This window comes from Lithobates pipiens, unplaced genomic scaffold (genome assembly GCF_037356315.1).
Source record: "Lithobates pipiens isolate NorthernLeopardFrog02 unplaced genomic scaffold, aLitPip1_a1.2 Scaffold_8, whole genome shotgun sequence".
NCBI lineage: Eukaryota > Metazoa > Chordata > Amphibia > Anura > Ranidae > Lithobates > Lithobates pipiens.
Genome location: NW_027507903.1, coordinates 450,291,429 through 450,306,614, shown reverse-complemented (window position 1 = coordinate 450,306,614; position 15,186 = coordinate 450,291,429). Strand labels below are relative to the sequence as shown.

General features: G+C 44.0%; 1 protein-coding gene across 1 annotated transcript in view; it reads right to left on the bottom strand.

Moving 5' to 3' along the window:
* CNOT8 (CCR4-NOT transcription complex subunit 8) overlaps positions 1-13,054 on the bottom strand; it is a 39,610-nt gene extending 26,556 nt beyond the window's left edge. Inside the window, exons 1-3 of the mRNA XM_077468381.1 lie at positions 12,893-13,054; positions 5,134-5,335; positions 746-939 (exon numbers count right to left, since the gene is read on the bottom strand). Of these exons, the coding sequence (XP_077324507.1) occupies positions 746-939; positions 5,134-5,250 (311 nt within the window). The 5' untranslated portion in view covers positions 5,251-5,335; positions 12,893-13,054. The remainder of the gene's footprint in view (positions 1-745; positions 940-5,133; positions 5,336-12,892) is intronic.
* Positions 13,055-15,186: the final 2,132 nt, after the last annotated feature.

Below are 15,186 nucleotides of genomic sequence, written 5' to 3'. Positions count from 1 at the left end.
AGAACAGGGAACGGTCTAAAGTTCTTTCAGGTTTTTATTGCTGTGTTCCCAAGACCACTGCAATTCAGATAGTTCAGCAGAGATCCGCCAAATGTTGGTCCTTGTATGGTCTAGGTCAGTGATTCTCAAACAGGGTTCCCACCGACACCATTGATCTTTTTAGCTATCTGTAAGGTTATTCTTCCCAATGACCACAAGTGTAAGGACCATTCTTCCCACTGACCATCACACTAGTGTATAAGTTGTAGATTTCTAAAATTTAGCAGGGGTTCCTCAAGACCAGAGAACTATTTCAAGGGTTCCTATGTGTTGAAAAGGTTGAGAAAGGCTGGTCTAGGTGGTTGTATACAATATTCTATTAATAAACTGGTGTAAACCAGTCTGTCTTTTTTTTCACACCGATTACTGCCGCCACCTATAGCCAGCAACACTGATCACTGTATTCTGCCTGCAGGGAGGGGAGGGAAGGAGGCAGAATACAATAACACATCAGGATTTGATTACAGCAGCTGTGGATGGAGGAATTGCTTCATTTTTTTTTTCTTTGAACCGAGGCATCCACCGCTTGTACAGTAAACTGTAAATAGATTACAGGTTTGCTTTAGGTTTAGATATTCTTTATTGCCCCAGTTACACAGACAATTGAAAAACAGATAAAAACAATAAAAGCATGAGCTATTTTCAAACCCATCTTGCTTTACCCTTAAATAACCCAAACAATGTTCAAGACGATGGAGAGACTTACGTGAGGTTAAACTTGAAATTAAACTGCCAAGTGTTGATTCCAGAAGGGTACTCTCCTTTTTCATTCATGAAGGTGAGACCCAGCTGTATAATTTTTAGTAGATCCACATTACAGCGTAAAAGTTGATACTGATAGTCTATCGTACTTCGAAATTCCCCAATTGGCCTTACAACCACCCCTGGAAACTCTGTATCCTACAGGAACAAAAACAAGAAGAGGCTGAAGCAACAACTTTATAGCAAAGTGCTATGAATATTCCCAATATGATTTCAATAAAACAACAAAAATTGTCAAGAAAAAAAAAAAAAAAAAAAACTTAAAGTGGTTGTAAAGGCTAAAGTTTTTTTTTTAACCTAAATGCAATCTCTGCATGAAGGGAAAAAAAAATAAAAATAAACACCTTTTGGGTGCAGCTCCCCCCACCCCCTCAAAACTTACCCGAGCTCGATCGCAGCACAGCGCTGCTCTCTCTCTCCCTCCTCACTACTCAGGAGTTGGCTCCTGCTGCTGTCAATCAAATCCAGCGACGAGGGAGCAGGGGTGGGGTAGAGCCACACAGTGTGTCAACAGACGCACACAGTGCAGCTCAGGATCGAGCCCGCGCAAGTACCTCCCCAGCAAGAGGCTTGCTGGGTAGTTACTCAAAGGCAGGGGGAGCCAGGAGTGCCGGGTGGGGAGAAAGGAGAGTAGCGGTAATTTAATATCAATTTAAAGTGGTGTTAAACCCAAAACAAAAAATTTATTTTATTGTATTAGGTGTAGTGGCTGCATTGGTTTTCTCTTCTTTGGCTTTTTTCTCCCCTCTGCTTTCACCTAGCAATCTGGCTAACACACCAACGGAGGAATGAGCACAAGAGACAGAGCAGATAGCAGCCTTGTCTCCCTGGAGGGCTAGTGGTAAATGTTAGATACACTAACAAATTAAAGTCAAACTCCAGCTCACACTTTATAAGCAGTTACAGCAAACAGTTGTTTCCTTTTGGGATAAAGGATTTTGCATGAATACATAAAAGCTTATCAATTTAAATCACCCCTGTCAGTGTTAAAGCGAGAATAAACCTGCTTTATTTATTTTTTACACCTGCAAGGGAAAAAGACATACCTCATACTAGCTCATTATGAAATACTTACCTTATAACGAGGCGCCGGCATCCCACTTGGTCCACGCAGAGGGAGCTGACATGTTCGCTTGCCGTGTCTTCCGGGTATCGCGGCTCCGGCGCTGTGAGTGGCCGGAGCCGCGATGTCGTCACTCCCGCGCATGCACACGGGGGTTTTCTTCCCAGCAAGGTCTGGCGTCTGCCGGACTTTCAGCCGAGAATCCCCTGTGCATCGCTGCGAGGGGAATATCTCCTAAACCGTACAGGTTTAAGAGATATTCTTTTTACATACAGGTAAGCCGCCTTATAAGCTTAAGTGGTTTGTCTCATCCATGCAAACTAATACATTCTGATGGAGAGCTTGGGCTTTTGAATAACAAACTTGTAAAAAAAAAAGGAAAAAACTATTACTGCCATCACATCTGAGGACTGGCAAGCTGCAATATAATAAATGTTTTCTTTTTGGTTTAATACATTAAAGGAAATGCAGAAAAAGGGAAAAAACCAAACAAAAAAACAGTTCAGCACTGACTGAGCAAAAGCCTTTTACCAATCTGTATTTAAAGCAGAGTTCCACCCACATACTTTGCAAATCCACATTCGTGATTACTGTACAAATTTCTCATTGGACACTTTTTGCCCCAGTAATCTAGGAACCATTTTTAGAAGGCGAATGCTCCCCTTCCGATGTACTTCACCGCGGCAAGGTATGCAATTTCCGGTCGCGCATTGGCACCTGGGATAGGAGTGATCCCAATCCCAGGAGTCAATGGGCATCCGGTAACAATTCTTGCGCTGCAATTTCTACAATATGAGCATGCGTGAGATAGGGAGGTGTATGCTGGTTATCCAGCAGCGCTGTATCCGGGAAGAAGCACTGAACATGGGAGTGCGCTGGGAAGAGCAGAGTAAGTTTCTTAAAAAGAAAAAGAATGGTAAAACATACATTACTCATATGTATAGGATTAGTTGAGACCTTCACATGGGCATAAAAAAATAAATAAAAGCTGGAACTCCACTTTAACATCCCCTGTCAACACCAACAAACTCAGGAAAGTCCTATAAAATTTTGGTAATGGAAAGGACAGAAGACAAAGTGGGCAGGACAGGAAAAGACAAGGGAGGCAAAATCGAAATAGGATTTTTGTACAAATCGTAAAATCCTTTTCTTAGAAATTGAGGCACACAAGTCTTTAACCTTCAAGTTACACTTACACCCACCTGCAAGAGCAGTATACAACAGCAAACAAAACAAATAGGTCACCCCAGGATAACCACTCCAACTACCAGCATCCCAGTGTACCTCAACTGACCAACAAAATAAATTTACGGTGAGTACAAAAATCCTGTTTCCTTTCTTGTCCATTGAGGGATGCAGGAAGTCAGTACAGCACTTCTGGGATGGACCATAGAGATTTTGATTGGTCAGCACCATCAGAGAACGTTGCCCTGATCGATCCCTGAAGCGTTTCACAGAGAAGAGGGAGAAGAGCAGGGATGTCAAATCCCCAGACCACTGGACCAGCTGTGTAGGCTAGGGTTGCCCATATGCCGAAACCGGATATCTTTGTCAGTGGGATTTCCCTGCTAAAAGCTGAATTGTAAAGAAAAAAATGCCGGCAATTATTGACTGTTTAGGATTGGTTGCCGCGTCCTTAAAAACCCATGACATTTCATCTATCTGCAGGAATCCCTTCCCGCCAGCTGTTGCGAGCCGCGGTGAGGCGTCTCCGACTTCCTCGCCGCGACTTGCAGGGGGGGTCAGCGGCGACTTGCAGAGGACTTCTGCATAGAAGTCAATGCAAGTCGCCCCCAAAGTCGCCACGAAGTAGTACAGGAACCTTTTTTCTGAGTCGGAGCGACTCGAGTCGCTCCTCTCAGAACGGTTCCATAGTACTGAATGGGGGCGACTTGCGGGAGCGAGGCGAGGCGAGCCGTGTCGCCTCGCCTCGCAGTGTGAACCGGCCCTAAGTTACAATGTTTCAAGTTCTACACTTGGCAGATTGCCCTGGATGCTTTCTTTTGATAGCTGAGTGAGCAGATAATCTCTCCACTTGTTCATATGACAGAAACCAGGAAGAGATCGTCAGGGGGGTGAATTGAGATTGCGGTTTTTTTTTTTTTAACGATTAATCGTGCAGCTCTATCCAAGAGTAGAGCTGATGAACACCACATTCATCATTTATGCTGGAATTTTTTATTTTTTTTTAACCTTGTGCGTGCATTTCTTACCTTTTTTACATTAAATTGCAGTCATACTGCGATGCTCTCTCTGTCCTTTTTGCTCCCAGGACCCTTCTAACCCTTACCCTCCTACTCCCATATTTTCTCATTGTGGATCCTACGATGTTATATATCCTGGAAATATATATTTTTTTAAACTAGTAATGGCAGGGATCAACGCCTTATAGCGGGACTGCAATTGTATAGTGGGCAATCTTACACTGACACTTTATGGTAACTGGTGACACTAATACAGTGATCAGTGTTAAAAATATACACTATCACTGTACTAATGACAAGGGCTGGGAAGGGGTTAAACATCTAGGGCGATCAAAGTCTCAACTGTGTGCCTAGCCAGTGTGGTCAGCAAGCAGATAACTAGCCTTTGCAGTAGGGTGAACATGGAACACAAGGATTTCCCAGCACACTTATCACCTAGCCTGCAAAAAAAAGACAAATTGCCCCTGTCTAACTATACACATTTGCAAATATATGCATTAGCCACAGTGCCTACATCAAGGCTTCTCCGTGGTCCTAACTTTTCAGAGGCTCCCAAGTTGGAGCACATATAGCAGTGGATAGATAAAGGGCAGGTTTAAAGGGGAGGGAGACCACCCCTCCTTAAAAGGCACAGGAACACAAAGCAAGAGAACAATGGCAGCTGAAGGCATCCAGTGTGTCAGAGAAACTGACTCTGCTGCTCTCGGGCACGGCACTGGATCGAGATTGAGTTCTAGTATTTATGGGGGCTGGGGGAAAAAAAAAAACCTGCAAGGTTTTTAACTTAATGCAAAGAATGCGTTAAGGCAAAAGCCTTTACAACCACTTCAACAATCAAGTATGGCTGCCCTCTTGTACATATACATTTACAAATTATGCACAAAAAAACAAAAACAAAAAAAAAAAAAAAAAAAAACAAGGTTTTGTTGAAAAACAAATGCCATACACTAACAAGATTATTTACCTCAGGCTGGTCTCATTGACACATTTATCTAAAAACTGGAAAAAAAATACATATTCCCTTTAAAGATAAAACAGTTGCAAATAGAAAAGGACTGCACCCACCATTGCAATGTATCCATAAGTGCGAACAAGCTCTCGGATCTTACGCATTTCCTCCTCCAGGTTGACTGCCCATACTTCACATATCACTTGACTATTGTCCACTACAGCGGCTGGCATTGTAAAGGACTGATGCACACTTGCTGCAGGTTGATCAGGTATAAACAAAAGGCAGTATAGGCCTTTCCCTGAGGGGTAATCACACCTATGTAGGAGAAAGAGTAACTGCAGATGTGCACATTAAGCAATAAAAATGCATAAATTAAAAAAAAAAAAAAAAAGGAAGAGGAAATGTATACCTTAGTGGCTTTTAAGAACACTGGAGCTTTACTCACAATTCCAAGCTGGTATATTTACTTATGTCAATCTGTCCTTACAAGGTTTAAAGTGTATCTAAAGTCAAAACATTTTATATGATCCATCCTACCAGTCGTGTGGTGGCTTCATAAGGTTTTTTTTCCAACTTTTTTTTTTTATCTGGTGATCCTGCCAGTAACACGCTTCCTTCTCTAGGGTGACAACACGAACTTACTATATATATCTATGGAAGAGTAGTATTGTCAGCCTATGCTGCATTCCTGTTCTGGATTACACAAACCTCCTGCACTGCTCTGCCTCTGGAAATGTTGATAATATTGTTTTTAAATATCAGTTCAGTATACAGGAACTTACAAGGACACTGGTATTTTTCTGTACTTGCAGCAAACATATGTAGCTTTACAAAAAAGAAAACAAACGCAGCCACCACATCTAAAGACTGGTAAGCTGCAATACATTAGATGTTTCTTCTTGGGTTTAACCATTTCCCGACCGGCGCATGCCGATGTACGTCGGCAGAATGGCACAGGCAGGCATATTGGCGTACAGGTACGTCCAGTTTTAAATGCCGCCCTGCCGGTCGGGACCCCCGTGAGTCCGGTCGCGGGTCCTGCGGACTCAATCGCCGCGGGCATACCCACGATTGTCTCACGGGGCGGCTGAACGAGGAAATGCTGTTGTAAACAGCATCTCCCCGTTCTGCCTAGCAACAAGTGACGCTGATCTCTGCTCCATGTGATTGGAGCAGAGATCAGTGTTCACTAAAACCAAGCCCAGCCCCCCCACAGTTAGTAACACGCCCCTAGGAACACTTAACCCCTACACTGCCACCCACTGGTTAACCCCTTCACTGCCAGTGTCATTTACACATGAATCACTGCATTTGTATAGCTGACTGATTGCTGCATAAATGACAATGGTCCCAAAAATGTGTCAAAAATGTCCGATGTGTCCGCCATAATGCCGCAGTCACAATAAAAAAATAAAAAATAAAAAAATAAAAATAAAAAAAATAAAATAAAATAAAAAATCGCCGATCACCGCCATTACTAGTAAAAAAAAAATATTCATAAAAATGCCATAAAATTATCCCCTATTTTGTAAACGCTATAACTTTAATAATCGCTTATTGTGATTTTTTTTTACCAAAAATATGTAGAAGAATATGTATCAGCCTAAACTGAGGGAAAAAAAGTTTTTTTTATATATTTTTGGGGGATATTTTATTATAGCAAAAAGTAAAAAATAATGCGTTCTTTTCAAAATTGTCGTTCTATTTTTGTTTATAGTGCAAAAAATAAAAAAACACAGGGGTGATCAATACCACCAAAAGAAAGCTCTATTTGTGGGGAAAAAAAAAAGGGCGTAATTTTGTTTGGGAGCCACATCGCACGACCGCGCAATTGTCAGTTAAAGCGACGCAGTGCCGAATCGCAAAAAGTGGTCTGGTCTTAAGCCAGCAAAATGGTCTGGTCTGAAAGTGGTTAAAAATCCTTTTTAGGCTATATAACATTTGCTGAAAAAAAAAAAAAAAAAAAACTTAAATAAAGTTCCCTGAAAAGGACTGGTGTTGTAACTCATTTCTCCTGTGGTGTTGATCTTCAGTCCTAAGTGGCACAGCTTCCACCAGAATTCACTTCTGGGTGTGTCTGATGCCAGGTTCCCCCCATCTGCTGACTATGTCACTACTTTCTCCTGTATTGACATAGGGGGTCAGAAGATGGAAGCACAGTGAACAGCAGGAAAACACGCGTCCAACACCCTCAAAAGTATTGGATACTGTAGATTCCGACCAAGCTCTCCGTTTCATGAGACCAAAGATAAGTGGCACGGTTCACCACCAAGGTAAACATAATGCAGGGAACAGTATGCTGTCCAGTTCTTGGCACCAGTCCTCAGGAAGGATGTACTGGAAATTGAGCAAGTACAAAGAAGGGCAACAAAGCTAACAAATGGTCTGGAGGATGTTAGTTATGAGGAAATATTACAAGCACTGAACTTATTCTCTCTGGAGAAGAGACACTTGAGAGGGGATAGGATTTCAATTTAGAAATACCGTACTGGTGAGCCCACAATAGGGTTAAAACTTTTTTGCGAAAGGGAGTTTAACAAGACACGTGGCCACTCATAATTAGAAGAAAAGGGTTTAACCTTAAACTGTGTAGGGGTTCTTTGCTGTAAGAGTGGCCAGGATGTGGAATTCCCTTCCACAGGCAGTGGTTTCAGCAGGAGGGGACCCATGAATTGTTTAACCCCTTCAATACAGGGCACTTAAACACCTTCCTGCCCAGACCAATTTTGAGCTTTCAGCGCTGTCGCACTTTGAATGACAATTGCGCAGTCATGCTACGCTGTACCCAAATGAAATTTTTATCGTTTTTTTCACACAAATAGAGCTTTCTTTTGGTTGTATTTGATCACCTCTACGGTTTTTATTTTTTGCTAAACAAATAAAAACTTTTTTTTTTGTTTCAGTTTCAAAACTTTGTAAATAAGTTTTCTCCTTCACTGATAAGGCGGCTCTGATGGGCACCAATTAGGTGGCACCAATGAAGTGGCACTGATGAGGTGGCATTGATGGACACTGATGTGGGACTGATAGATGGGCGACACGGATGGGCACTGATAGGTGGCACGGATTGGCATGGATGTGTATGGATAGGCGGCACTGATAGCCGGCACAGGTGGGCACTGATAGGCGGCATAGTATGTTATACTGTACTAATGGATGCCAATCAGTGCCAAACAATGCATGCCAATCAGTGATGCCCATTGTGGGCACTGATTGGCATCCATTATGGGCACTGACTGGCATCCCTGGTGGTCTAGGGAGGATTTCCTTGTGCTGGGCATCCCTGGCGGTCCAGTGTGGGCATCCTCAGGGGGGCCGCGCTGATAATTGATCAGCACAGACCCCCCCTGTCAGAGGAGCAGCCGATCGGCTCTCCTCTACTCGCGTCTGACAGACGCAAGTGAGAAAAAGCTGATCACCGGCTTTTCCTATTTACATTGTGATCAGCTGTGATTGGGCACGGCTGATCACATGGTAAAGAGTCTCCGTTGGAGACTCTTTATGGAGACCGTAGTTGCAGGGTGTCAGACTGACACCCCGCAACAACGATCGCCGCTATGCGGGCCCCGGGGGCGCGTAGCGGCTCTAAATCCTGATCACGTCATATGACGTCCGGTCAGGATTTTGAAACCACTATGCCGCCGTGTATCTGCTATAGGGCGGGCGGCAAGTGGTTAAAATCAACTAGAACTTAGATGAGCACTTGAATGACCTTAAAATACAGGGATATACAACGTAATACTGACATACACATAGGTTGGACTTTTGATGGACTTGTGTCTTTTTTCAACCTCACCTACTACGTTTGAAAGATTTTAGTGACTTTAAAGTGGTTGTAAACCCTTACCCAGTGAAGTGACTGGTTTAAGGCGATACACAGATATGAAACAAATCCTCCTACATACATTGTACCTGATTATCTGACTCCCTCTCTCCTCTATAGCTGCTCAAAGTGCAGAATTTCTATAGCTTGTCTGAGCTTTCAGAAAGCAGGGGGTGGTGTGGCTGAAGTTACAGTGAGGAGAGCTGAAGAGGACTAAAGAGAAGGGACATATCCCATTCACACAGCACACAGCACACAGAAACAGAGCAGATGTTGTCAAAGGCTGTGTGCTGGTGCTCCCTTTCCTGTCTTTTTACATCTGTGTCAAGAAAACCTGCCAAAAGTGACTCAGGCAGACTGCAGCAGACAAATGACACTTCTCTAAAATGAGACAAGTACATACTATAGAGCAGAGATATGCAATTAGCAGACATCCAGCTGTTACAAAACTACAAGTCCCATCATGCCTCTGGGTGTCATGCTTGTGGCTGTCAGTGTCTTGCTATGCCTCATGGGACTTGTAGTTCTGCAACATCTGGAGGTCCGCTAATTGCATATCCCTGCTATAGAGGGATATGCTTTATTCATATTTTTATGTCAGAAGTTTATAACCATTTGACCTCTGGAAAATGTAATCCCTTTCATGACCAGAGCATTTTTTGTTATTCAGCACTGTGCTACTTTAACTGGCAATTAACACTGTACGCAATGTACATATACGGCCAGGTGGGTGCCCTCTCCTTCTGAGTGGACGTTCAGAACGTCCTTCAGAAGGAGGGGGGTCGTGCACGTGTGCCCGCGCAGCGGCACGATTCCGATGCTCTCGTGTCACCCAGACACAGCGCATCTCCGATCAGCAGGAGGGCTCTATGATTAGCCCTCCTGATCACATGATGGCCATTTCCAATCACAGCCATCATGTGATGTAAACAAACAGCCGGTCGCTGAGGAGAGGGGATCGCTGCAGCCGGCTGGTGATCAGTGAGTATGAGCTGTTTTTTACAGCTTTTTACTCACTGATCACCAGTCTAGTGTAAACACACATGTCCCCAAATAATAAAAACACCTGCCCCCCATCTATGTCCCACTGATCACCGGCACACATCTGTACATGATCATTTGCCTACATATGTCTGATCACACAAACCAATTATTATATACTTAACTGAATTTTTTTTACCATAAACATGTAGCAGAATAAATTTTTTCTTAAATTTATGACAAAATTCGATTTTATTTGATTTCTTTTAAAATAGAAAGAAGAAAATATCGTTTTTTTTCCAAATTTCCGCAATTTTTTCGCTTATATCGTAAAAAATAAAAAAAACGGAGTCGGGAATTAATACCACCAAAATAAAGCTCTATTTGTGTGAACAAAATGATAAAAATGTTATTTGGGTACAGCATAGCATGACCGCACAATTGTCATTGAACGTGCGAGAGCGCTGAAAGGGGGCGAAAGTGCCCTGTATTGTAGTGGTTAAATATATCAAATAAAATAAATGAAGGGCAAAATGCACTCTGCTACATGTCTTTGGTAAAAGAAAAAAATCCCAACAAGTATATATTACTTGGTTTGCGTAAAAATTATAGCATCTACATACTATGGTATATGTATACTGGAATTTACAGCACTATAGACACTATACTGTAATGGCAGTGACTTACAGTGCGATTGCAACAGGGTGGCTGACAATCTGGCACTAATCGAGAATGGCTGGGAAGGTCACTGACAATGACATTGCTAGTGTCACTAATACAGTAATCAGTGATAGTACTGTACAATGAAACTGGCTGGGAAAGGGTTAACATCTAGGGGCTAACTGAGTGCTGCTTTTACTTTATTTTCTGGCTGTATTTGTAAACACAGAACTCTGGGTGTGATTGGCCGATCAGCTAACCTCAACCAAAATCATTGGCTGAAATCAGCTGCCAAACTCGTGCACGAGTCAGAAGGGGGTGCCTGCATGCTTGCCCCAGAAGAAAGGCAGCAATGTACAGGTATGTCACCTGGCCTGCAGCTGCCACCCATCTGTGCAATTACTGTGAGCGGAAAGTAAAGTAGAACAAAAGGCAAAACTTATTTTTATATGGTAGAATAACTCCTATCAGGTTTTTTTGCCTTCTGCATCTCAGAGCCAAAACAAGAAATTGGCAGAAATGCCTCCAAAGTGAGGGAATCTCTGGCTGTCTCCAAGGTCAACAGAACTAGTGTTTCTATTGGAAGATGCCCCCCCCAATTCTTGTACTGGTGACAGCTCAAAATTTGTGATTTATTTTACTTACGGTGATAATGGTAAACAGGACAAATAGGGAGGATGAATCTGCCTGGGACACAAACGGCAACAACACCTGTCAGGCGTTCTAATCCTTCTTCAACCTATCCAAAACTGCTGGCTCCTGCCATGGTTTCTGGGCTCCTGTTGCTTCAGGGAAGCCTGGGATTGCAAGTAAGGCCTCTTTCACACTGGCACTGTATTTATGCGTGTTTCAAGAAGAAATCTAAACTCACATAAATCAGATTTTTTTCAACAGAGCCATTCACACTCAATGTTTACCTGCATTCAGAGAAAACAGGATCTGGTTGGACATGCATTAACCACTTCAATACTAAGGGCATCATATGACGCCCTTGACACTGAGTGGGAATATCTGAATGATACCTGCAGCTACAGGCATCATTCAGATATCGTGCACAGAATCGCCGGCCGGAAAGAATGATAAGAACGATCATAGCGGCAGTTCCGCCGATTGATCGTTCTTATAGGCGACAGGATGGGACGTCTCCCCCTCCGCCACCATCCAGTGCTTCTCCGGGCTCTGTCGTGCCATCGGTGGCCCGCAGCCGGATGACGAGCATAGAGATTTCCGGTGACCAGATGGTCACCAATCATCTCTATGACTGGCGGAGGCCCAGGGTGCGATGTTATGACATCACAGCCGGGTTCCCGGAAATAAACAAAGCTGCAATAGTGGATGTCAGCAAGAGAATAGTGAATTATTTTTCCCGATCTCATGCTTTTCAGCCTGGAGGAGAGATGTGGAGTCTTCTTGACCCCGCAACTCTCCATAAAGAGGACCTGTCACACACCATTCCTATTACAAGGGATGTTTACATTCCTTGTAATAGGAATAAAAGTGATCCAAAAAAAAAAAAAGAAGTGCAAAAATAAAATAAAAAAGTAAAACATACCTGCTTCCACTTCTTAATGAATTTGCAATGGTGAGGTCAGCTGAAGCCTGGCCTCCTTCCCAGAGGACGTGCTTTGCGTATGCGCAGTAGGGAACAGACCATTAAGCCGTAAGGCTTCGCTCGGGTGAGGACACCGCTGGATCCTTGCACAGGTAAGTGCCCTAATATTAACAGTCAGCAGCTACAGTATTAGTAGCTGCTGACTTTGTTTTGTTTTTCCCAGGAGCTACGCTTTAAGTTTTAAGTAGCGGTGAACAGTTTGAACCCCTGTCAGATTTGGTTTTCTAGGTAGGTTCACCCTCTGTTCTAAGCTTTTAAAGTTGCAACCAGTACAAGAAACAGAGGGAAATCTTCCATGGGGGACATCTGTCCCAATGACAATGGTGCAAGAGAAGATTTCCCCTTACTTCCTGTTTTGCCTAAGGGACAGGAAGTGACATATCCACAATAGGAGGGACAGATGGTACCTAAAACATACCAAAAAAAGAGAGCTTTAAATATACTCCAGTGCTGTCCAGTCGGGATCTTCAGAGGCTCACTGTACATTATATACAAATCATCCCTACACATGAAGATCGCTCCAAGCACATGGATAGCATGAAATCCTGCCAGCTTTGTGACTGGCCAATTACAATATTACCAGGGACACGTCTAAAGGAGCTATCCCTGGAAATCAGGACCATAGCAGCCTTGCATAAGTCTTATCGGGTACAGTCCTCCAGCCACTGCGGAAGTACACAGAACAAGCTATGCTGGGACTTGTACTTCCTACACACCTGGAGGGCCACTCTTCCCCTAGTCAGCTCCGCGCCTTTTAAGCCCAAAGGCCTGGCAACCCCGAGCCGCCTTCACTTACCTCCCGGGCTCTGTTGTCCCGAACCACCGCGCGCGCGCACACAGACGTCTCTCTCTCACTACAGATGGATAGGATACGCAGAGAACTCTCTATGGTACAGCCGACCGCTCCAGCCACCCGTCTCTATGGTGCGGGAGGACTGGTTTGAGCGACCAGCCGCGCGTTGTATTGTGAGGGGAGGGGGAACTTGCTTTGCTGCAAGAATGTAGAGCTAGTGCGCATGCGTGCTCTGGGTAGCGACGCATGCGTTGTATGGGATCTGTCCCGAGCTTTTTGCTGAGTTTGCTACTTTAGTGACGATGTGTGTATAGTGTATGCTTTATGGCATTGCTGAAATCATTTGTCTTTTTGGGTAGAAAGGACAGTTGTGTGAAATGTAAAGCCTTGCCATGATGTCAGCTGTACTATTAAAGCGGGACTGTACTGCGGAAAAAAATATTAAAAGCCAGCAGCTACAAATACTGCAGCTGCTGACTTTTAATAAATGTACACTCACCTGTCCCGGGGTCCAGCGATGCTGGCAGCCAAGGCCGATCGAACGCTCAGCTCTCGGCTGCTGCCGCCACCATTCTAGGTGAGGGAATCAGGAAGTGAAGCGAATCGGCTTCACTTCCCGGTTCCCTACTGCGCATGCACGAGTCGCGCAGCGCAATAGGAATTGTCCACGCTGTCTCTGGGGCCCATGTGTGTCCCAGCAGACAGCAGGACAGGAAATGGCATAGACTCCCATGGGAGTCTATGCCCGGAAGTGGGTGTAAATACCTGTCTTTGACAGGTATCTGCACCCCCCCCCCCCCCCGAAAGGTGCCAATTGTGACACCGGAGGGGGGGAGGGTTCCGATCAGCAGAAGTTCCACTTTAGGGTGGAACCCCGCTATTAATGAGTAAACTCGTGCATATTCAAAAAAAAATCTCCTTGTGAGTTAAAGTGGTTGTATAGTCAAAATGTGAACTATATGGTTTAGGAGATATTTCCCTCGCAATGAGCCGCTGACTGCAGTGGTGCATGCACACTGGATTCTCGGCTGAAAACCTGGCAGATGGCGGAAAGAAATCTCCCGCGCACGACATCACGGCTCTGGCCACTCACAGCACCGAAGCCGCGATACCCGGAAAACACACGAGGGAACATGTCAGCTTCCTCGGTGTGGATCGGGTGAGATGTCGGGGCATCGTTCTAAGGTAAGTATTTCATAATAAGCTAGTATGTGGTGCATATTAGCTCATTATGCCTTTTGCCGTACAGGTGTGTAAAAAAAAAAAAAATGTCAGCGGGTATACAACCTTTTTAAGAGCATAATGTATGCATCGCATTCTAGCACATAATGAAATACCTTCGAACAAAGCCCTCCAGTGACACGCTCTAGAACAGGGATATGCAATTAGTGGACCTCCAGCTGTTGCAAAACTACAAGTCCCCTCATGCCTCTGGGTGTCATGCTTGTGACTGTCAGAATCTTGCTATGCCTCATGGGACTTGTAGTTCTGCAACAGCTGGAGGTCCGCTAATTACATATCCCTGCTCTAAAAGCTTCCATCTTCCCTCAGTCTTCTATCCAGGTTTGTGGGCTGTGGCTGCTTGAATGGCTGAGGCGCAATGACGTCGCTCCCGCGCATGCACCCAAGAGTCACAGCGCAGAGCTCTGAAGGAACAACACAGGTATGTCGCTCCTGTGTGGGTGGCGTCACCGGCTGATAGACCTGCACTACCAAAATGTTTGTTTCTTTCCGTTTTTGTTTCATTTGTTTTTTTTCCATTTATTGGATCATTCGTTATGATCTGTAAATGTACGCTGAAGAGCCGGCATGACTGGAAATTCCGTTTTTAATCATTAATATCATATGACCATGGTAAAAGAACTCACAGATGGGCTTCAAAACACAGGCCTTGTTTACAGCACTGTTGCTATGATCGCCATTCGTAATTTCAGATGCAATCACATTTGTTCCATTCGTTTAGATGCGGCATTTGTTACTTTGGATAATTTGTAACTTCGGATGCATTCATATTCATTCCGTTGCATTCGTTACTCGGATAATTTGCAACTTTGGATGCATTTGTATTCGTTCCGTTCCATTGGTTTAGATGCGGCATTCGTTACTTCAGATAATTTGTAACCTCGGATGCATTCATATTCGTTCCATTCCATTCACTTAGATGCGGCATTCGTTACTTCGGATAATTCGTAACTTCGGATGCATTAGTATTCGTTCCGTTCCATTTGTTTAGATGTGGCTATCATTACTTCAGATAATTGCCTGCACAAGGGAATAAGGGGAACACACTAATGCCG